The sequence below is a fragment of the Chiroxiphia lanceolata genome, chromosome 2 (assembly GCF_009829145.1).
Source record: "Chiroxiphia lanceolata isolate bChiLan1 chromosome 2, bChiLan1.pri, whole genome shotgun sequence".
In the NCBI taxonomy this organism is placed as follows: Eukaryota; Metazoa; Chordata; class Aves; order Passeriformes; family Pipridae; genus Chiroxiphia; species Chiroxiphia lanceolata.
The window spans coordinates 74,571,914-74,596,294 of record NC_045638.1 but is presented as its reverse complement, the minus strand read 5'-3'; the positions used below and the strand labels follow the sequence as shown (position 1 = coordinate 74,596,294).

General features: G+C 38.2%; 1 protein-coding gene across 2 annotated transcripts in view; it reads right to left on the bottom strand.

Moving 5' to 3' along the window:
- Positions 1-24,381, bottom strand: part of MICU2 (mitochondrial calcium uptake 2) — a 147,714-nt gene that overhangs the window by 45,738 nt on the left and 77,595 nt on the right. For both annotated transcript variants that reach the window (XM_032679527.1, XM_032679526.1), the window contains exon 2: positions 23,154-23,301. In XM_032679527.1, the coding sequence (XP_032535418.1) occupies positions 23,154-23,277 (124 nt within the window). In that variant the 5' untranslated portion in view covers positions 23,278-23,301. The remainder of the gene's footprint in view (positions 1-23,153; positions 23,302-24,381) is intronic.

The window sequence follows — 24,381 nt, the reverse complement described above, 5'->3', positions numbered from 1 at the left end:
TCATCCCAGGACGTGGTGAGAAGTAGAACCAGGTGGGTCAGTTGGTCCCTGCCACGACTGACTGGACAAGGGGCAGCTGCTACAATAAGAGAGGAAAAAAGGCAGGATGGGAAGGGACAGATTGAGAGATGAACAAAGACATTTCTACTTTTCAAAGCAGTAAATACATCAGAGAAATAAATGTGGAGTCTTTTAATGTTGCTCTTCTCACATGGGCTTCAAAATCAAAATATTTAATAACCTATTCAAATGAAAACGGCATACAGATGTCAGCATGAATGTGAACTGCTAGGATAGGAATTTTTTGGAAAAAACACCCTGACACTTGGGACAGTAGTATTATTTTTCACATTCCCATTTGTCTAAAGTATTAGAATACAATCTCATAATAGTGCGATAATTTAAACTGTAGAATAAGTTTCCAGCAATAATTATTTGAATATTTTCTAAGAATTGAATCCAGTTATATTTTATTGGTACTGTCAGCAAATAAAATCATCTGTGAAGACTCAAAATCTCAATTTTCATTTGAAAACATCAGCTACTTTTATTGTAGCACTCATTATATTCCTTGAATACTAATTTAGCTCTTGGTGATTATTCTCTCCATTTATTTACTTCCTAACAGTGAGATGTCTTCAAACACCAACACAGAAAGCTCTATTAATATCAAATGTGCAGCCCTCTGAGGAATCAGGTCTCTTAAGGCATTGTCTACAATAATTAGGAGAAGGTTAACTCCTCTTTGCAGAAGATGCACCGCAAAGGCATTAACAGTTTTCTTAGCCAGTTTGTACACTGAACGACAAAAGTGCCTCTTCCTTTCTATGAATTTAATCTTGGTGTTGTCATTCCTTACACATGACTACAAATACATCAGGATCTAAGTATCTCTCTGAGGAATACAGACAACAGATATAATTATTAAGAACTATTTAATCTATTAAGTAAAAGATCTGCATGATGCAATTTTCTATAGTTTTATTCTTTGACATTAATAGATCCTTACTAATAGGTGAATTAACAACATATTAGAAAACTTGTTTATAGCAGTAACAGTCTCATCTTGGTATCAAAAAAAGAAACCTGGAATTCTTTTGTTTTGAATTTGAGTGAGTGAGAAGAAAAACAACCTTCCCCCCCGTGAACTGCCATGATGATGATGGAATTCTGGTTTAAAGGACATTGAGTATTTTCAAGGGTCTCTACATATTTTACAGATGCCATCACCTAATTTTCACCATTTATAGCGTATCTATGAAACAATGAGGTACAGACACACCTTTCATGAACAAAAAGGCATTTTAGCTTTTTAAGTTGAATGAATACCAAGTCTACTTAAAAGCACACAAATTCTATGCTGTTAGTCAAGAAAGTTAGTTGACAACTGTAATTAAGAAAACACCACCAAGAGCGTATCCGTCAGCCTTAATTTGCCCTTGGCAAACCTGGATATTTTGTCACATGCGTTTCTTACAATAGAAGCGTTTCCCTCATCTATCTTCTTTTACACTAAGATGTAGAATGGACCTGACATCAATGTTAGGATTAATGTTAGGAAATAGCTGAATTAAACAAGTACCCACTTGCACTCAGTAACACCTATTTACACCTGTACAGCTAAGGAAAGGCTTAGATCTGACAAAAGACATTTAGATTCAAAGAATGAACAAAATCACTAAGATCAACAATTACAACAACAATAATCAAGTGCCAAAGCAAAAGTAGTTACTACCACCTGCAAGAAAACATATTTTTACATGTCTGCAAGATTCCTTTATTTTTGTGATATAGAAATTAAAATTTGAATCAACCTTTCTCCATAGCCTTAACTTCAAATGAGAACAGTATAAAATAGGTATGCTTTCCTAGGAGGACAACAAACTCCTATCCCTTTTATCAGCAGTCACTGAGATGGTTTGACAAGGATCTCTTTTTAACTTCATTTCAAACAGACACAATGACAAACAAACAAAAACTAAAATCAAAAAGACTTCCCAGCTTTTTAATTTTAGATGGCAATTGTTGCTACTTTTACTGAAGTTTGGCAAGTTCAAGGTCATACTGGGGTAGTATAAAACCATTTGTTTTTTCATGAAAAATTATGATGACAATAGCATTAAGTATATTCACAATTCAAACAAACTCTCATTCTGCAAAATGATGAGTGAAACGAACCTTTTAAGCTGGATGGGATTTCAGCACAGTTGTAATCTGAGGATCAGGGCATTTTTAAAACCAACCCCACTGTGTGCAGCTCAAGCTGTGGCCTTCACAGCAGAGCCCACCCTGCAGCCTTCCCTGCCATGGGAACAAGAATTTTTATTTCTTCGTTTTAACTGGCTGCCAGCTTTCATGCAAGCTGAACTCTAAGAATCCTGCACCACTGAGCTGGGTGAGATAAGAATTGCGTATGTTGATTTCCTTGGGGAGATGCCATTAAAATTTTTGCTCAAATTAGCCTGAAATACAAGATCATTGAAATTCAATAGCTTGTATTTCATTCTCATCTCTCTCTCAGATAATTTTAATGATACTGGACAAGTACCTTACATTAACAAGGTGTCCTTTTTTTACCCACCTTATTTTCATTCTCATTCTTTAAAGCTCTTCTATGCACTTATAAACTACTTAGTGCTAATGAAACCAACAAAAGGCAAAAATTCAAGCTAGTAATTAATTCTTTAAGGCCTCCTTTTGAAATATTGGTGATATCAGAGATAAATCAAGGATAACAAAAAAAATTAAGGTTTTTTGAAAGCATGACAAACAAAGTGGTCAGATTGCTATGATAGCTCCTGGCAAACTAGTATATGAATAATAAATGAGCATGCAATTTAAATGAATTAAGAATCCACTTCAGCTAGAAAGCTTTTACTGAACTAGTGCATTGCTCCATTGAAAGATAATTGATAAAAGTCATTTCAATCACATGAATTAGTGAATTGAACCACCTGAATTATAGTTCAAGTATGCCCAGTGGAAAAGGCAATTTGCAGTAATAGAAGCTTCTGATATGCTTTACAAAACAAGCTTTGCATCTGTCCTTCTTTATTTAAAGCAATCATTCCTCTGAGGAAACAAGAAATACACAGTGCTGGGCCGAGGCCAGCGCTGGCAAATCTCCATTTCAGAAGAGCAGTTGCATCAGAGCAAGTCAATATCAGGAGGTTTCTCAGTGAGTCAGGCAGCCCCGGGTAAAAAGGGTGGGATGCTGATGCAGGGAAAAAACATCAAAGGATGACACAGTCTTTTAGGAAACTGAAACAGACTAAAAAATTATGATTAGCAAATTTTCAAAACCTGTTAAAGAGACCGCAGCACCGAGTCACCAGCAGTGCAAGGAGTTCCCGAAATAAGCAAAGGCACCAGGGTAAAAGCAGATGCTGTGGTGCCCACTACAAAGCTTTTGAGCAGCTCAGTCCTCATTGGAACTGTGGTAGGAGTCTGTGGGGATGGCAGGGAAAGCAGAGGAACAATTTGACCTTACGTATTATTGAGAGAAAGTGACATAACCCTAGATCTGCTCTCTTTCTCATAACATATCCAAACTGCAGATAAGGAAAAGCTGAGAATGTGTTCAAGCTTCCAACCTTACCACAAGACTTGTCCTGCAGTGATATACAGCATACAGAAAGTTACTTCTTCCAAATGACTGGAAAAGTCTAAGAGGCGCGTAATGGCAGCCTTTGGCTGCACAAGGAGCATGTGATGTGAGTTAAGACTTCATGTGTAACGCACAAGCAGCAAGAAGCCAAGCACAGAGCACAATCGCAGATGAGCATTTCCCCAGCAGGAGAGGCTGCCTGTCCTCTGGGCTGGTGCACAGCTCATGACTGCAGGAAGCACCCTGAGGAAGAATGTGTCATGTGAAATCATGTCCTCAAGCTCCCAAATAAGCACCTCATGCTTGGTTCCTCTGGCTTCATTTAGATGTCTAAAAAGTAGATGCCTAAATCTGAGTTAGTGATCTCTATGGTGCTTTGCTGTAACTATGATGCTGTAAGGACATACGCAGAAAAGGGTTTATAATTAACTTTGAAATCTGCTGCTCCTATTTCAGAGGAGAAGAGCTCATATGCCCAAAAGCTTGTCTAATTTTTCCAGCTTAGAGCAATTGGTCTAATAAAAGATCTCTGTCTACAAACCTCACTCTGACTAATGACCCCAGGCTCCCTTTATACTCAAGGGAGAGCAGAAGGACAATTTATTCCAGGTTGAGCCAGGTGTCCGATCCAGGCCTTAGACTTACCTGTTTCATTATCTTTAAAGAAATAATACAATCACCTGCTCTGACCTGATATTCAGCTTTTATATATCTAAATTGAGCAAGTGAGTTCTTTTGCATGCAACCAGATAACTCATACTGCTTTCTGTACTAGTTCTTTCTGTAATCTGTTTTTTCCAACCTCCTATCTATCAGCCCGATGCTAAGGCATGTATTCTGTTTTAGTAAGAACTTAATCAAACACAAGAGCAAAGTTTACTACAGTTTAAGAGGGAGAGTGGCTGCATAACTGGAGCAATCAAGTCTTATAAAGGACAATTAAGATTACCTGGAAGTAGCTGTATTCATAATACATGTTTCTGAGACCAGAAGGGTGGAGAACAATTCCTGCCAATTTACAGAGAACATTATGCAGTTCAAACTTTTGGGATAGATGGCATTTCCTGAATCTGCACAGCAGGCAGGCAGAGCCTCAACTCAAGAAAGAATTTCTATTATTAGGTTTGAGTCAGTCTCATCTAGCCTATGCCTTCAAGAAGACTCCTACTCTAAAATAAAGAAGCTAAGGTATCTGTAGCATCCCTCTGCTTTAAGTCATCATCTCCTGTTGCTAACAAAGACTAGTTTTTTAAATACTACAGTGTAGCAGCACATGCTAGGTTAAGGTACTAACAACAGATGAAGGTAAACTATTATGATAGCCTCATAGCACTAGAGGTTTAATTCAGTTTTTTTACCAGGCAGTGTTAGAAGTCAGGCCTTAGGCCCCTGGCCTAAGGGTTCTATAATCTGCTTTATGGTTAGGAAAGATAAGCACAGAAGAACAAATAAAGTAGGATAAGAACACCGACAATGAAATGACACAGGTAAAAATCTGACAGCATACACAACTTGAGAAAACTGCATCTTAATTGTAAGCAGAGATTAATTTGGATTCAGAATGAAATTGTGTGCAAATCAATCTTCCCACAATCAAAACGAAGAAAGAAAAGGTCAACATCTTAACAGAGTCAGAAATTCTTATCTCACTGTATAAAACCTGATTTAAGTTTAGGTGCTCAATATAAAACCACCATTGCCACTGTAGCAACTATTCCTATCGTCTCATTCAGCTAATTCCTTTATAATTTGAATTCTGAAGATCTTCCCTGTTATGACAAACTGTTACTTTTCACATGCATCTTACAAAATGCAAAAAAATTCCCCCAAACCCGTTAAGGACTAAGCACAAGAATATTAAGCATTGCTTATTGCAAATTGGGCTCTTGCTGGCAAACATAATTGAGGTGCCAGGTGAGGAATTCATTCTCTGTGTGGGAATTTATCATTAGCATAAAGCTACCTTACTGACCCTGGAATAAGGAAAAAGAGGGCATGTGCCAGAGAGGACCACCTTTTTCACACTTTTGCTTTGATGCAATTTATCCCCTAAGCAGGAACTACAAATAATTTCAAACTATGTCAAAATATATGAAGCAACTGTATGGTTTATTGTTCTTTGATATGTAATGAATGCTCCAACATGCAAGAATTACGGATAACAATGCCAGAAATAATCACATGAGTCAATTACTTTGTCCTGTTGCTCCCAACAGACTTTTGCTCATGCATTACCTCATCAGTTTATGTGCACACAAATACACGTTCACACATTCGACAGATAGTGTTAATACTAAACTGTAGTTTGGAAAATGGTCTTAAGTTACACCAGGGGAGGTTTAGATTGCATATTAGAAAAAATTTCTTCACTGAAAGGGTTGTCAGGCATTAGAACAGGCTGTCCGGGGAAGTGCTGGAGTCACCATCCCTGTAGGTATTTAAAAGACATGTAGATGTGTTGCTTAGGAACATGGTTTAGTGGTGAACTTGGCAGTATTAGGTTAATGGTTGGACTTCATGATTTTAAAAATATTTTCTAACCCAAACGATTCTAAGATTCCATAATTTGGGTTCAAAAGACAATAGAATCAATAAGGCTGGAAAAGACCTCTAAGATTGTCAAGTCCAACCGTTAACACAGCACTGCCAAGCCCACCACTAAACTATATCCCCAAGTGCCACATCCATGTGCCTTTTGAACAATTCCAGGGATGGTGATTTCACCACTTCCCCGAGTAGCTTGTTCCAATGCCTGACCACTCTTTCAGTGAAGAATTTTTTCCTAATGTCCAATCTAGACCTCCCCAGGTGCAACTTAAGGCCATTTCCTTTTGTCCTGTCACTTGTAACATGGGAGAAAAGACCAACCTCCACCTCACTACAGCCCCCTTTTGGTAGCTGCACAGAGTGATAAATTCCCCCCTGAGCCTCCTTTTCTCTAGACTAAACAACTCCAGTTCCCTCAGCTGCTCCACATAAGACTTACGCTCCAAACCCTTTCCCAGCTTAGTTGCCCTTCTCTGGTCACACTCCATCACCTCAATGTCTTCCTTGAAGTGAGGGGCCCAAAACTGAACACAGTACTTGAAGTGTGGCCTCACCAGTGCCGAATACGGGGGGACAATCACTGCCATGGCCACACTGCTGGCCACACTATTGCTGATATAGGCCAGGATGCCATTGGCTTTCTTGGCCACCTGGGCACACTGCTGGATCATGTTCAGCCACTGTTGACCAGCACACCAGATCGTTTTCCACTGGGCAGCTTTCGAGCCACTCTTCCCTGAGCCTGTAGCACTGCATGGGGTTGTTGTGACCCAAGTGTGGGACCCAGCACTATTGGACCTCATACAATTGGCCTTGGCCCATGGATCCAGCCTGTCCAGATCCCTCTGCAGAGCCTTCCTGTCTTCCAAAAGATCAACATTCCTGCCCCACTTGATGTCATATGCAAACTGACGGAGGGTGCACTCAATCCCGATGTCCAGATCATCAATAAAGATACTAATCAGGACTGTCCCAAATACTGAGCCCTGGGGAACACCACTAGTGACTGGCTGCCAGCTGGATGTAACTCCATTCACCACCACTTTCAAGGCCATACAGACATTTTTACCCAGTGAACAGCGCACCCATCCAAGCTATGAGCAGCCAGTTTCTCCAGGAGAATGCTGAGGGAAGTGGTGTAAAAAAGATTTACTAAAGTCCAGGTAGACAACATCCACAGCCTTTCATCCACTAGGCAGGTCACCTTAGTGATATTATTTCAACTGCTTTGTTTATGAAATTGTTTGCTTCTTCTTAAACTTTCTCATCCAAGTACAGACTTCAGGATACTGTTGATACTGCTTATTCCTAGGGGATCAGAAAAAAACCCCCAAGATCTAATATTTTGATATATTTTAAAAATTAAAACTGGAAATATTTTGTGAAAAAATTGAATTTATTAGTGGTATCAGCAAGAAAAATAAAGCACCATTACTGTAATTCTTTTCAGATATAGGACATTTATAGTAGTTGTGTCCAAGCAGTAAATAGCTGACATATTAGTGCATCTAGGCAATTTAAATTACTGCAGTGGGTAAGTAACCAGGAGCACTGACATTTCACATAAATTGAGTCGGTTCTCAAGAGTGTTGTAAATATAAATAGCTACTTAGAAGTGGTTTATATAGTAGCTTGCTTTTTGTCCTGTTTCACCCTATCACATATCAAAATTATTTACACCATCATTAATGCTTTCTTTTTTGTTATGTTTTGTATTTTTTTAAAAAGATTAATTTACTTCCACTACAGCAACATATAGTAAAAAGTCTTAGAAAGATGGCAAAAAGGGTTCAAAGAGGTGATAGTTGATTGGAAAAGTACAATGGAATTGTGCGAGAAACACTAGTTTTGGAAACTTTCATTCATCATATGCCAGCAATGCCTAGTCTGACCATTGGAAGAAAAAAAAAAGGAGAGAGAGAGGTGGCTGAAGTCCTTCTGTACTGCTATTGAGAAATCTGGAAATCTCAACAGCAGGATGCCCGATTTCTATTGCTGCACTATTCTAATGATGTTTCATTCTCCTAGTGCCTTGTCCTTCCATCAAACATCTAGAATTTGCGTCAGATGTAATTCTGATGCAAATTCAGAGTAAACACATGCTTTCCAACATCTTATTGCTCTTATTTCTTTCCCAGCGGTAACACTAGCGAATACAGCACAAACAGCACCTTTTTGGTGACTGTGAAAGATGGTCTCAGGAGTTTCAGAGAAGCTTGTGGAAAGACCCATGAAGTGGGGCAACCCCATGGTTAAGGGAAATTACCTCATTCACAGATTAGTGGAAAGTTGGAATGGAGCTCTGGAGGTTATTGCGGTGATTAGAATGTCCTTATCTTCTCATGATGACAACATGAAAAAGCTCAAAGCAAGGCTAGTCAGGGTAGCTTGCCCAAGACCATGTTCATTCGGATTTGCAGACATTTGTTTTTGAAGGGTTATAAATAAAAGATATCTCTCTAATTTAATACAGTCACCTAAACAATCTTTCCAATAAGAAAATATCAGTTTATGTGCTTTTGTAACATACATTAACATCAAATACATGCAATAGTTGGTAGGTTTTGTATGGAGTTTTAGGATTTTCCTCCCTTGCTTATATCAAAGGCAACAACATTCTTAAGCAGTTGAAGGCTTTACTCTGGTTTCAGTTCTCACTGACAACCTATGAAAGATAAGACAGCATTTTTGCCTTATTTGTCTAGATATGAGATCACTAAGTACTGGACTTAACAGTGAATTGGGGTATTTTACTGAAAGGAAAAAATTCTATGTTGGTAATTTAATTAATGAGAATTGTGTGTTTAAGCTCAAGGCCTGGGACATTTTGTCTTGCTGTCCAGAGCACAATAAACACCAAAACCTTACTTTGCTTCTCTTCTACAAGGTAAGACCCATTAGACATGCAATTTACAGTGACTAGTTGTCTGAGGGCATTGTTTTTGAGTTTACAGAACAATTATTTTGTAAATTATAACCAATATAACTTCTGTTTAGGAATTAAAGGATTAAGTGAATACCCACTAGATGGTGTTCAATTACTGCATGGGGTGACTGGGCTAGTTACAACACTAGCTCCTATTCACTTCCGCTGTCAGCAGATAACAAATACATTTGTATTAGAGGACAAAAAGAGGATGAAATAATTCTCCTAACTAGAAATTTAGAAATGTTTTAGTAAATTATTTACCATGCATTGAATGTGGGTAAGTGGAACTTCTAAAACATATGACAAATATAAAAAAAAGTACACAAGGTTGTTTTGGATCCACTTGCTATTAGTCTATAGTTTTACTCCAAAATCTTGTATTTTTGCAATTGATAAAATTACCCATCTGTTCTTCACCTTCCCAAACTCTGCTGGCATCGTCCATTGAAAGAAAAGGGTTAATAAACACTCACAAAAGGAAAAATATCCATTTTGCAATTAGTTTTATTAAAAGGATGAACTGAATTATCAGATGTCTAGTCCAGCAGAACCTAATGCATCACTTTCTTTTTCAGCAGAATATTAATAATTGCAACTAATTCCCATTAGTGATAGTGAATCAGTGTAAGAAAGTAAAGAAAAAAGAAGAAAATAATAAAGGTGCTATTTTAAGGGAAGAGACTTTTGGCATAGATGCAGTATTGTAGCACTTAACTTCAGATATTTTAGATTCCTGGAGATTACAAGGATGAAGGGATAAAGAGAATTGCTATTCAGAGTTGAATTAAACTAATACTGTTATGTCAGAATTTCCAGAAGGAACCTTTTCCCTTTATAAGGCTCTGAAATTCAACCTTACATGAAAATTTTAGGAAGTCCATTTTAATGCAGATGACACCCCAGTGATGACATTACTCTTTCCAATTGCCATCGTGAGAAGATATGGACATTCCAATAACCATGTTTGGGAATTTTCCTACAGAAGACTCTTGTCTACTGCTTTGGGCATTTACTGATCCTGCACAGTCGTACTTAATTTTCCATAATTCTCCAGATTCAAGCATTATCCCAAACTCTAGTTTTTGATTCCTTCTTCCTTCTCTTTTATTCAGAGTGCCTTTCAGCGGCTGACTTGCTTTCCTTCAGTTGATGGTCCACGTCATTCTCACTTTTATCTTTAAATGAGCCAGGAGTTTCTTTCCACTTCCAAGATTAGCTCATTCTGTTATTAGCACATACAGAAGCTCTGAACAAACCAGTAACAGCCCCTGCTGAGTCTGACTTGTTTATACATCATTAACATCTGCCACCTAGCAATTAACAGATGTTTGGGAAGTTTTCCTACAGCAGGGGCTCCAAGGGTACGTAAATGATAACAGGATGCTCCTGTTTTTTAAGCTAAGAAAGGTTTAACCTATTTTTGCCACACAAAAAGCTTAATGAAGAGATCTAGTTTTGGTTAATTTCTCAGACCATCAGAATGAAGACTGTTACATGAAACTAATTTGAGACACTGTCTTTATTCATTAGTTAAGGTGGTAACGGGGAGAGGAGCAGGGTCTTAAGACTGGCAAGAACCAAAGCAAAGAGAAATCATAGAAGAGCTTAAAAACAGATGTTAATCATGCCTTATTGCAGTGGCCAAAAGAGTTTGGTTAATTTGTAACTCAGAGAAAAACAAATGCTGCTAATACTAAATTTAAAAATAAATTACACATATGATAGCCATCAGCCTTCCACAGTGGTAGAAAAGAAAGCCTTGTGTGCCAACTAGAACACCTCCTTTACTCTAAGGAGTGAACTCTGGAGACTGAATAAGAGAAGAAAAGATAAGCCATCACTTGACCCTTTGACTTCAAACTCCTCACATAATGAAGAAAAAAATCTGGCAGAAAAGAAAAAAAAAATCTAGACAAAGAAGATCAAGAGTTTCTTTCAAAAAAAGTAAGTTATTATTTTCTAGAATTGTCTTATTTCCTTAGAAAAAAAACCTTTCTCCCCTGAATTCAAATAATCTGATGAAGCAAACCTAAGAAAGACATTTGGCTTTACCCTGGCTTTTATTTTACATTCTAATTTTCTGAAGAATTCTGATCTTTTTAAGCACCAGAGGAAACACTGTAATAGGTCAAGACAGAAATAGAACAGAAATATTTATTCAGTAAATGTAACAGAGAAGGCAAATCCAAATGCATAAATACTCTTCACATCAAAATTCCCACTAATGTCTTATTTAACTTGTAGCAGCCTTCAGTTATACTGTGCTTCTGTGTCCACTGCCTCCAACTGTTCTTGTGCTGTCTACTTTCTGCCATCCTCAGTTTCTCTGACAAAACTGCTCCTTGAAGAGCAATAGTGGACTGAAAAAATGAAGAATTTTTCCTGTATCCCTGCAAAGGTGTACATTACCTGGGGGCATCAGGCCCTTGGCTGTACATAACCTTCTAAAAGGCCATTCTTTGCCAGATCTCTCTTTTTCTGTTTTAATCACAATACCATGGGTATGTAAAAAAATGTCCTCACCTAAGAACACAGAAAATAATTTGCTTTACCGCAGTACCCTTAGCCTGGCAGACACATGGAGGTACAAATGAAGACCAAGGCACCTGTGGTGCCAGAAGTTGTTCTGCACGTAGTGACTGCGAGTGGAGCACAGGAGAAATGCATTTCAGCATTTTGCTCTAGTGAGCATTGCTTTGTACCATTTTTCTCCTTGACTGAAGCTGCAGTTTGACATTCAGATGTTTCAGCAACAGTATTAATTTAAGAAGTTCCTGACTTCAATCCTGGTTCCACCCCTTAGCCACAGTGATTGGTAGCGGATTGTGCTGCGAGCCAGGGAATGATGCCGGCTTTACAAAGAGAAATCAGACTCAGAAAAGCATGGAAGCATGGAATAAAGATACCTAAATGCAGTAGTGGAATGGATGGTCTCACCCAGTCAGAGAAGATAAAAATAAACTCAGGTTTGCTTAACTTAACAAGACCAGTGCTGAGTGGTAAATTAATTACCCATAATGTATCACAGAACTAAGGTTCCAAAGGAAAAAAACCCCACTATTTTAGGTAATGGGAAATGTTAGCATGAGAGCAAGAGGGTTTAAACAGACAGTGACCGATTTTAGGTTTGATGTCAGAAGAGTTTTTAAGCAACAGCAGAGATGTTGTGTCACTGTTTTCCAATATAAGCAGTGGTTAAAAATGACTTCAAATTGAGTATGAAAAAAATGTGTAAGAGATCTATATTTTAAGTTTGTAAACTGCTAAAATAGGAGCTGATTTTTAGAATATATATGATAAATTTTGACACACCGTGAAATGCTAAGGACAAGTCCTAAGCTGTGAAGTATCTCCCTAGCAGAGGATACAAATCCATAAAAATATATTACAAAATATTACATGTTAACTTAGGTGAGCTGTGGCAATAAATAAAAGTGTTCTTACAGTGGTACGACTAAGCAGATATCCTTTTTCCTTTTTACAGCAATACTGGACATAAGTAATAGCAATTGTCCTCTTGAAATGAGCATTTATTTTAGCCGCAGAGGAAAGAGATTGAAATGAAACGTGAATCAAATTTTAAGTAGGCTTTTTACAATTCTCAGAGTTGGTGCAATGAAAAGCAAACAATAGACAGCTTTCTTCTAGTGAAAGTGTAGAGTCATTTATGTTGCCCACTGTACTTTTAAAATGACCATACTGGTTTAAAAGCCCCTCTTACCTTTTCAGCAGCAGACTGCCTTTACCACTATACACATCACAAAAAACGTTTCTCTTTAGCCAACTTGAAGAAAGCCAGAGAAGCAGATGAAATTTTTGAGCATTAGGTCTTGTATTTTCTCCCAAGACATTGACAGTGAAACAGAAGTAAGCTCTCACATTCTCTACACCAACAAATCCACAGAGAAGAAATAATTGCTATCGTCAGGGTGTGGGTGACAGACACACATATGCGCACCCCTTCCCCAGGAGAAACAAAAATGAAAGAAAAAACATTTGGAAAGGAACAAAAAAAGAGAAAAGTCTTCTGTTTTGTGGAACTGGTAGTTTCTCTGGTGGGATACCTAGCTTACTAAGCACTTGCCAATACCAATGCAGCAGTAAGATTTTACTGTCTCAGTCATTCCAGTAGTATTAGAGGTATTGGCACAAAGGACACACATTCAAGACTTGAAAAGAGGGCTGACGCCTGGGAAAAAGAGCTGTATCATTTTGAAGACTTCAAACATTAGCTCTTCTGAAAAACAACTGCAACAAACTAAACAACAACAAAAGGTAGCTGCCTTGGCAATGTGTTCTATTTAAATTCCATGCAAGAAGCCCATTTTTAAATTTTTATTAAGCCAGGTAAGGTCGTAGCTCTTGGTGAACAAAGTCCCTGGACACTGGCATTTTATGTATACTGATCAGCTGAAAAAAGCAGCTAGAAAAACCAAGAATGGCCAAGTAGGATGCATTTGGATCTAGTAGAAAAGTTGAACTGCTTTTTGTCTGGTAAGAACCAAGGCAGGATTTGTTGGAATATGCTGCATCTTCCCTTAGCTATGTCTGAAAAATCCTTACACTTTCAGCCTTTTCCAGGTCTGAGAGGAAAGATATTTAATAAAAGACGCAGCCAGCAGAATGACCAGGTGCTTGCCAGCATTATGAATGGTGGTGTGAGGACTCAAGCTCTCTGATGGACCAGACAACACTGGAAGATTGATTTGATTACTAACAGTTGGTTCTCATCTGTATTCTCCTCCGCAATAATGAAGCTGGTAAGCCCAAGGGAGGGCAGTGCCATATAAGCAGGTGGCTCTACAAGAGGAATCCGTGTGTTTTACACATGGAAAAAAGTCTTTGAACTCAGTATTTGCTTTTGTTTCACAGCAAATGAGAAAGGCTACTGAGCACGATCTGTGCTATAACCTACTGCAGGTGCAAGGCTGTGGAGTGAAAAACAGAGCATAACCTGGCTAGTTTCTCCCTTAGGGAATCGATGCCAGTGTTTTCCAAACAGGGAGCAATGGAACTTCTCAAAGGTGCCCCTGGAGACCCCAGCTGTTTGGCAAGTAAGGACAGCTCCTCTCACCTACCAAAGCAGGCTGCACACCTTGCCTGTTGCTATTGCCTAGAAGGAAAGTGATTGATACTCCATGGTTCTTAGACATTTGTAACATTTCTTATGAGAACAAGCAGAGGAAAAAATAGCCTATATCAAGATTACTCAAAAAACAATAAATCATATGACTAATATAATAAAAATTCAGCATTAGCCTAAGGAAAAGCACAGAATCCTTGCTACCAAAAGAGTTACAAACAACTGGAAATGTGAGGCTAGAACTCATGCTACATTTTGGCAGGAACCTGACCTGCACTCCTGGCACCTGCTATCCTCCACCACGGCTCTGCCAGATCCTCATCAGTTCTTAAATATCTGAATGCAAACCAAGGAATTTTAAAAACAGATTGTACTTCTTAGGTACAAACCAATAGCTGTCTGTGTTAAGAATATATGTTGCAAGAAATTAAAATATATTTAAGAGTGAAAAAAATCCACTGAGTCTGATTTTCACGCTACATCTGTTAAGACTTAATTGTCAGCTAAGCAGGATGTTTCAGAACTGATTAAGTTCCACTGAATTTATTAAAAAAAACAACTGAAGTAATCTGTCAAAAAGTATTTAGAACCCATGGCAGAACAAATCCCAGAGATATTTTCTGTGATATGTTGACAATATGTTATAAAAGTAGTTGAAATGGTGTGTGGAGTTCTACAAAAATAAAAACATCTTTACAAATAGGAAAAATATTCAGAGACCAAGAATGATTGTATGAGCTCTTGAAATTTGCCCATATGTATTATAAAAGTCACTTCTCTGCTAGGTATTTTAAATATTATAGTTGCATGTCACAAAACTGAAATACTTCACTAAGGCAGAAACTGTTGCAAGACTTCTGAAATTCTAAGGCAGATGATGTTTATACAACAAGCAGACTCCTGTTATTAATAACCAGATCTTTCCATTACTTGCACTACAAGTATTCTGTATGTGCACAACACATTTTCATTTGTTTCAAGGAACCTGTTTTCCATTCAGATGCCATTAAATAACCAATAACTTTCACACTTTAAATAACTAAATCCTTCAAGATGTGCAGTGAGACCACTTGCCTCTTGCTCTCAACTCTGCTGAAGCCTGATCAGTTTTACTATCAGTATTATTTTTGGGGTGATTTCTTAAAAATGGCTTTCATTCACTGAGAAGCTGTAATATATCTTCTCATTGACAACTGTTTTTCAGAAAGCAAAATAGCTACTAATGTACTTTCAAAACAGAACATTTTGCCAAAGTTTTTACCTAATCAGTACGCACTGCAGTCAATCGAGATAACTCTGATTCTGCATCACTCTTCTGCCAGTCAGCAATGCCACAAAGGGAAAAATAGGAATCAGTCACAACAAAGCAACAAGCTTATTGTAACCTTACTGTGGTCTCACACAGACATAACCACAAAAATACGAATGCAATTAATAGAGTGTCAGTATAATTTTAAGGATCAAAAATGTATTCTCCTATTTGACTGTATATGGAATGTATCTCAGGTACCTTCAGCACTGTCTCAAAACATCATTGAAGGCATGGAAATGGAACTGGAGAAAGAAAAAGGACATCTTTCCCCTGTGCAATGATATGCTAAAACATGCTTCTTCTTAAATGATTTTTCTCCATGGTTTCCTTTCCACTGAACACACCACTGCTCAATCCTTTCCCCTGCTCTCCCACCAGATCATGGACGGCTCCTTGCTGGTGCAGCTGCAGGGGCTATGATGCTGGAAGGCAGCTCTCGCTTAACACTTCTGCTCTCAGGGCAGCTCCTCTTGCAGCTATTTATCGTCTGCTATTTTTCTCAATCTAATAAATTTTTCTGAGAAATGGGAGCAAACAAATAAGTTGGTGAGTGGCCAGTGGTTAATACACCAAAAAAGCAGCCTGGTTTGAATACTGTGGTGAGCAAGACTCCATTTCCCCTCAAGAATCCCATCTCTGATACTGTTACATAGTACCTTGTGATGCAATCACTATAAAAATGCATTAGTGCTTATTTGGATTTCGCAACAAAGCTTATGTCCAGACATAAATGCACATTATCAAGATTACAGGAATTTCGGACATATTTCTAGATAAAAAACTATTTACTGCCAAATTTATTTTTAGATAAACCAATCCCATGAAGATCACCAGTGTTGCATCACATAGCCTGCATAACTAAGCTATCAGTTTTAACGTGTTATTCCTGAGGACAAAAGGAGAAACAAAAAAACTCTTATTCAGCTTATCTATTTACCAACAATTGTCTGAGGTACAGAACATCAATTTTAATGTTGTATTTGGACACTTAAGGGAAAGTGAAAGCTCATATGTATACAATATGTTAATTTGAAGACTTTCATAGGATTGTGATAGGAATGCTATTTGGGTGATGAAGGATAGTTGAAGATGAAAAATTCACAGTATGGAATGGTTACAAGCAGAAATTTTCAGCAATCGATGTTTATCGTTGCTTGTGTCTGCAAATCCCTTAACAGAAACATTATTTTTCTTCCCTCATAATACCACTTTAAGAAATGAATAAACAACGATGACTAAGAAGCTTTGGCTAGAAACGGCTTATTTTTTAAAATTTTCTAAAATTCAGAAGAGATTCATATAATGACCTTAAACCATCATGTTGCCTCTTTGGCTTAGCTTCACTTTACCTTCCATCTAGCACTAGGCAAAGGGTCATCTCTGTCCTGCATACCCCAGCTTGCAGAGTTCTCTAATGTGTTTGGAGGATTTATGCAACAACATATCTGCACTGAAAAAACAGTAAATGCAGAAAGAGAGAGAAAACAATTTCTTTGTTAGCACATTAGCAATTCAAGAGGATTGAATTCAGTTCCCAGCAGTATCAATGGCTCCCTGTATAACATGTCAATCCTCACTTCCCATATGGAGCTTCACCACTTAGACAAGCTTAAATCTTATTCTTTGACTCTGAATCCTAGATTTTAGATCTGACACTGATGCACAGCTCATATCAGTCTGATTAGTTATTACATAAAAAATTCAGGTAAAAATGAAGACATTGAAATATAGGCATCTAAACTCCCACTAGAAGCAAAAAATTCAAGATCCAGAAATAAAAAGACTGACTCAGTTTGTCCTGAAATGCTAATCTACTGATTGGTCCCTCTTGGCTCTCCAAACACCACCAACTGCACCAGCATTGTCCTCAACTAAGGACAATGGAGAACTCAATTTTCTAGCCACTGCAGCCTTGCACTATATCCTTTCCTCAGATTCGCTCACAGTCATGACCATGCTGATGCTGTGACAACATGAAGTCACACATCATATCAGGCCTGCAAACATACCACAACTTTGCATCAACCATGTTTTCACAAAAAGCTTAATCAACTAGAACAAATTCTCCCAGTAAACCTGCAACACACTAATACCCACTGACAGTTAGGACTCTGCCATGAAAATACTGCCTCTGGCACCCTGGTGCTGTAGAATATAGGAAAATCTGTTTTACTGCAGCTGAATGAGTGAAGATGTTGTGATACATTAAATATGGACTGAGTTTATACAGACAGATCAAGATCTTTATTTACGAGGTATCAATTGTTATCAGATGAGCTAATCTGAAGGTTTGTCTTCTACTTGGAAAAAGAATAATCTTCTCCAGAAAAAAATGAACATAAACACCATACGGATCCAATGTACTGCAAAATCTTCATTTTCTGAAGGACTCTTGAACTTGTAGTCCTTTTCAAAAATTAACACAGATTTTCTTATATATTCTACAACAACAACACATCAGAGATGGTATTTCCATGGAGAAGTTCTAACACTAGCTGTCTAATCTGAAATATGAACCTAAGTATGCACAGCTGCTTAAGACAGAAGTTTTACATGAATGGTCTCTCAAAAGTACTCCTGCATTGCAATGAAAATTCAGTGTAAGTCAGCTGAGTCTTATCCTTCCCATACCTGTTATCTTAAAAATGCCAGAACTTCTGATGCAACACAAGTTCATAGTATTCTTATTAGATATTACTACACTTTGTGAAGTATTTTTACATCACAATAAGAAGAGTAACAGAGAACACTTTTACATTAAACTATCGTTGCATTAGGTATGACGGTTTACATGAACATCCCACAGATTATCCAGAAGAACTTGGCTGGTTTTGCAATGGTTTGCCACACATCCCTGTGGTAACATTGTTTTAACACAAGATTACGTGGCACATAGCCATGAATCCAAAAATCCCAATGGTGCATTTAGTATGGATTGCACTAACTAGTACAAAATGCTGTTGTAGGTGTTTGGTACTGGCACAAATGCTGTGCCACGCTACCACATCTCATTTACTGTTTGCCACAGTTTATAAAGAGGTGGCTGCTTCCTTCCATGAAATAACTAACAGCAGTAGAATTAGTCAAATATTTAGAAAGTAACTCAGTGTGAAACACTGCCTCTAAATGCAAGCAAGTTTTTTTTGGACAGCGTCTTTACTCCTTTATAAAGCTCTTTGCTTTGTCAATATGCAGAACAAAATAAGACTGTCAGGAAATTGCACTTGTTATCAGCTCATTCTCCTTAGATGGCAGTACTGTAAATATTTTTCTTCATTATCACCCTATCAGTAAATAACTTTGAAGGTGTGATTTAATCAAGAGGAATGCCAATATTTCACAACTTTTGGCCTACCTTAAAGGAAATGAGTAATAGAGAAACCCATGCACCAGGAAAAAAAGGAGCAGAGGTAGTGGACTGTCATGGTTTGAGATAGCCCCAAAATCCTAATTCCCTAGCTCCATTCCCCCTCCCACATCTCAACCCAATGTGAGATGGGTTTTTCCAGACAAAACACAACCAGACTCAGAATGGGGGAAAGGGAATATATTACAGTGACTGTACAAATAAATACTATAACACATTATAGACACGATCACAACTATCTCTACCATGACATATAGTATTTACAATGGATCAGATCTCTTCTCCCCTCCAAATAAAAGTCCAGGAGGGAAAGAAGGACAGATCCCCTCCAGTCACTAAGCAGCAGCATCTTCTAAGGCAGCAGGTTCTCCTCATCTCATGCACGCAGCTGATAGCTGGATCTCTGCCAGCACTCACGAGGGAGGTATCCAAGCTCCCTCGGCCCCCTTGAGGCAGGCAAAGGGGTCTTCCGTGGGCTTCGTAACCCCAGACAAGGTCGTTTCACCGCGTCATATCACGAAGACACAGGGGGGTCTTCGTGACGGTCTGGTATCTCCAGGAGACTCAAGCTCCTTGCAGGGCCTCTGTGCCCTGTCTCAGGCTGCGAGCTTCTTTGTAGCTTGCAGCAAGGGAGGGCCCTCAAGGCCAACCTCCCACTCCGTCCTGGCTCAGCTCTCAGGACGACCGAGCTTCTCAGCTCCTCTCTCTCTCCGCTGCTGCATGTACTCCAGGGCTCCTCTCAAATAGGAGTACATCTATTCCTCCTTCTCGGAGGTCTCAAAGGAGTTTTGGGGGGTCTGGTATCAGTTCTTACCCCCAAGAACTCTGTAGAACTCAGCTGCTGGCTTCTGCTGCTTCTCCGGTTCAGTTCTTATCTGTCCTGGTTCTTAACCAGAGTCTCTGGATGCTGCGTCTGCTGCTGCTGTCTCTGCTCACATTGAAGAACCATTCCCCAGTTCATAGCTACAGATACATAGTCCAGCTTAACACTGTTCCACGTCCCTGTACCCCCCAACTGGGGCTGGGGGGGGGGCCCAGAGGCCCTGAGGAGCTCAGAGCCCCTTCCTCGTGGCTCTACAACATGGCTACCTCTTCCAACAACCAAACTACAACTCTTCTCTTCCGGTCTGGTTGTGGTATGTTTACATTTTTGCAGGAGTGCCCATTGGACAGAATTTCAAAACTTCCAGGGGTTTCCACCCCTTGGGGGCTACCACTCTCTTAGCCTCTGGGGGAAAACAAAATCCAAACCACTACATGGACCAAGGTCTATCAAATAGGGTTCAAGACCACTTTGGTTAAATGACAGTTGATATATTTGCAGTACAGTTCATCTGTTTTCTTATCTGGTAAAGCGTTCTATAATAAATCAAAATTTATTGCCTGTTTTGCAACCTTGTCAAAAGGCACGCCTAAGATTTTTGCTTCAGAAATAAATTCCACCCAACTGTGTACAGGAATTCACTTGACAATTTAGACATAGCTAAAATATTTTTGTATTTTCTAATGCTAACTTTTGATCTAGCACCAACAACTCATCTGTTTTGCACAACACCACATTTACTTTCTACTAAATTCAATTATCTTTAAAAACTAACAGGAGATTTCAAAGTAATTCTCCAATGACAACTACTCATGAGGAAAAAACAACAAGGCTTTTGGCCAAGAACCTCTATTCTCAAACCCATAACTGCTTCTCATCCCCCTTTTCGCTTGCCTTTTTCCCTTTTGGGAGTGTTTATCTCTGAACAGAAAAAAGCAACAGAATGTCGTGATCAACCTCAGTAATATTTTTTTGGTGTACACAACTAAATTGTTTGTAAGGCTGGTCATATGTTTCTGCATATTGCCTGTAAAAAAAGACAGCAGAAACAAAACTTTAGAACAGCCCCAAGCTCTTCACATTACTATAAACAGCATCGGCAAACTCCAAGTAAATATTAATGAAGCTGAATGGTTACTGCCAAAGTGCTTCAAATTTTTCTGGGAGGTTTTTTTTTTTACTTATTAGCAATTAATCAAAAATAGGTAGAGAATAACCAAATTACAGTTTGAAGTTCAGCGTTATAAGACTCACCAATTGTATGCATGATCACATGGTAAAATTGCATCTAAGTATACAGTAAGTAAAGGGCTTTCTAGGATACGTGGTGGCATGCCTGTTTTCCTTTCTACAGGCACTGTTCAGGGTGAAAGAAAAATATTTTTATCATATAAGCAGAAAGTTTCCAAAAATAATGGCTGCTTCACTATGAAGTTCACTATCTTGATCTACTCTGAATACACCAGGACAGACACCTAAGATAGGTCTGTTTATTATCCTCATATGAAACTCTTCCAAACACAACGAACAAACCACTGCCTTTAAAATACTGCAAATGCCATTTTCCTCTGCTATCAAATTCTATGTCTGTTTGCAGTTACATGAAAACCTGAAATCCCAAGCAATATGACTTCAAGAGAACTGCTTACCATTGTGTTTATGCTGCTGGTCAAAGAATCCACACCAATGATGTTTAAAAAAATGTTTAGGAGCATTAGATACAAGCATTAACACTTTTCTATTGATCAGCTATGATGTTATTGCTGTAAGCCTGACCTCAATTTGAAATGCTAAATACGCATTACTGTAAAGACTTTTTTTCTTGTCATTATTTATTAATTTCTGTTTAATGCTGTTTCCTATTCATATTAGCAAAGCAACTGAAATTAACTTGGCTGCATTACAAATAAATATTACCACATACTACTTCATTAAAAACCTGCATGTGTGCTATTTTAGTTGGAGTAACCAGTTAATATGTATAAACTGCTAAGACTGGAAAACACTTATTTCTCCAGCCTTGTTTTCACAGACAACTTTCTGAAATCTACACCTTCAAAACTAAAAATTTCTCTGTTCACTGTCTTTCATATTGGAAAACTCAAAATAAAATCCCTTCTAGGTTTTTAACTTCATGATTTAAGTTTTGAAGGGGAAAGAACATCCATACATTAAAAAATTATTACCTATTAAAATTATTACCTATTAAAAAATAGGGTATTCTGAAAATCTTCATGACTTTCAAGGTCATAAAGTCCTTCTAAGGATTTATATTCAGCTTCGTGTAATATTAGAAGCTGTATGTCAGCAGTGAATCCATGTATCCTTATCACCTATAGATTTTTGGCAGACACAGGAAAACTTCTTTTATTACAGATACTTGTGTCCTATTCTTTGACCACTTGAAGCTCAGTGAACTTTGTTCTGTTCTAGGTTTTTCATATGCTTGACTCAAAGTGCACTCAGGTCTCCTTCTTTCTCCCTGTCTCTCAAGCCTTTCCACAGTACCTTGAATTCCCTTCTGCATTTCCTGTTCAATACCCCCAAGTCACTATGACATTTGCTGGTAGGTGGGCAGAGCATCCCAGGGTATGAATGGCTTTTGCTAAACAACCTGCTCTCTGGTTGCTATGTGCAGATTGCAGTAAACAATTACTAAAGCTGAGATTTCTCCCTCTTTCCCTCAGCAAATTTACTAATAGAATATTTGTCCTCTAAGTGACAATCCTCTCTAGAACTTGGAGAACTTAAACCTTTCTAAACAAACAAACAAACAAAATCTTGTAAGAACTGTAAACCCCAAAATTTCTGAGGAGAAAAAATCCCCCATATATAATTTAAAAAAGATTATTATGGAAATAAGAGAAAATGATAGAAAGACGAAAGAAGCTTAAGGAACGGGGCAGACTTAATGAGGACAGAAAAGCAGGAAAAAAGGAGGATAATAAAGTGCACTTTTTAGTTGTGTGCCGTTCCTATCTTTCCAGAAAGCATGCTTTTAAGGGTACTTTTTTAAAAATACGCATGCAATTTTGGTTTGTTCTTAACTAGGTTTTGTATAAACCAAAGGAGATTTGAAACCAAAAACCTAGAACTGAACTCCGTGCTTTATTACTCTCATTCTGTTTCTTCTAAGAAAAAAGGTCACAGAGTGGCCTTTTCACAGTACTGGTGAAGTGGATAGACAGATAACTCATTCTATTTTCTGTGGCATGCAAGTAACTGAGGAACTACATACTGATCAGACATGTAAATTATGTAGAAATGTCATCATCAAGTCACCAGATTTCTAAATCATCAGCCTTACTTTGCTTGTGAAAAGGGTAGTGGTGTCTGTGAAATCCATATGGGCAACATTTATAAATTGGCTTCTGCTGATTTCTGTAAGACAGAGGACCTTATCCCAGTGATTTGCAAATTACATCTCCAAGGGAACCTGCAAGTTTCTTTTCCTTCACAAATACAATGATGAAAAAACAACTTACGTTCAACTTGATCAAACATTACTGAGAACAAGAAATCTCTTGGTGTCATGTAATATTCTCCTTCATATTCCAGTGATGCAAAATGCATGAAGCGGTGCTTTCGAAGAGACAGTCTTTCATCCATTTCTGCATGAATGACATCTTCCCTCTGAAAAAGAAAAAAAATCCATGCAGAAAGATTGTTGCATTTGTAGACCAAAGCTGTAAATAGAAAGAATCCTATACTCAGTCTTGATTAAACTCAATATTTTGTGGGTAGCCACAACAAGAGGCTACCAGGAATTAAAGCTTTTATGACACAGTCTTAATGAATGGCATGCTTATACGACATACAAAGTATTTTTTGGCTTCATTGAGAGCATGCTTTAACAACACAGCTGAGCCAAACTAATGGCTTGCTGTCACCAAAGAGTCCCCCCGCTTCCCACTTCCCTGCTCTTGGCTCTATGGTCCTGTTCCTCCTTGTTTGTCAGCTCCGCTACTTGGACTCTTGCTGAGACAAATTCAGCTCACTAACTCAACTAAAAAACTAAACCCACCAAAAAGCAAATAGTATTTTTTCAGGTTAGTGACTAGCTCAGCAAAGGCTGAAATGTGCTCTGGGTTTGTGCAAATGATCCATTCCTGAAAGTTAATTATCAAGTTGTGGAGCAACTCCTAAAATGGGAGAATAATGATGTTCTAGTTTAAACATGGGCCTGTCTTTGAGAGAAGTCAGAAAAAAGGGAAAAGCAATGAAAACACTAACAAAAGAGCCAAAGATCATATCACTAAACCCAAAGATTCAACTAGTCAAGCAAACAGAAACCTTCCAACTCCACCCTTAAATATTGAGAGACTCAGGATCAAAATCATTCAAGTTGAGAGTTCTACAATTAGTTACAGCACTTACTGGCAGCAAGAGAGGACACAGACACAGTGAAACAAAGATGTTTACATTTTAGGATTTCAGAGATAGTAACTGACAGCAGAAAACAGGAAAACAAGAAACTCTAAAAGTCAGAACACACACTGTGTGTATTTGAACATTAATTGTGGAACAACAACTATCATAATATATTATGCTTAATTATAATTCTATGAAGGCTTCAACTTGCCATTTAATCCCATGCCTGGCACCCCTGTGTTAGCATTAAGGACTTTGCTGCATGATAGGATACGAGCACCTTGTGACAGTCAATTTTAGCTTCCCCTTGTAGCACGTTTATTTCCCTCAAACCTTGGGTTT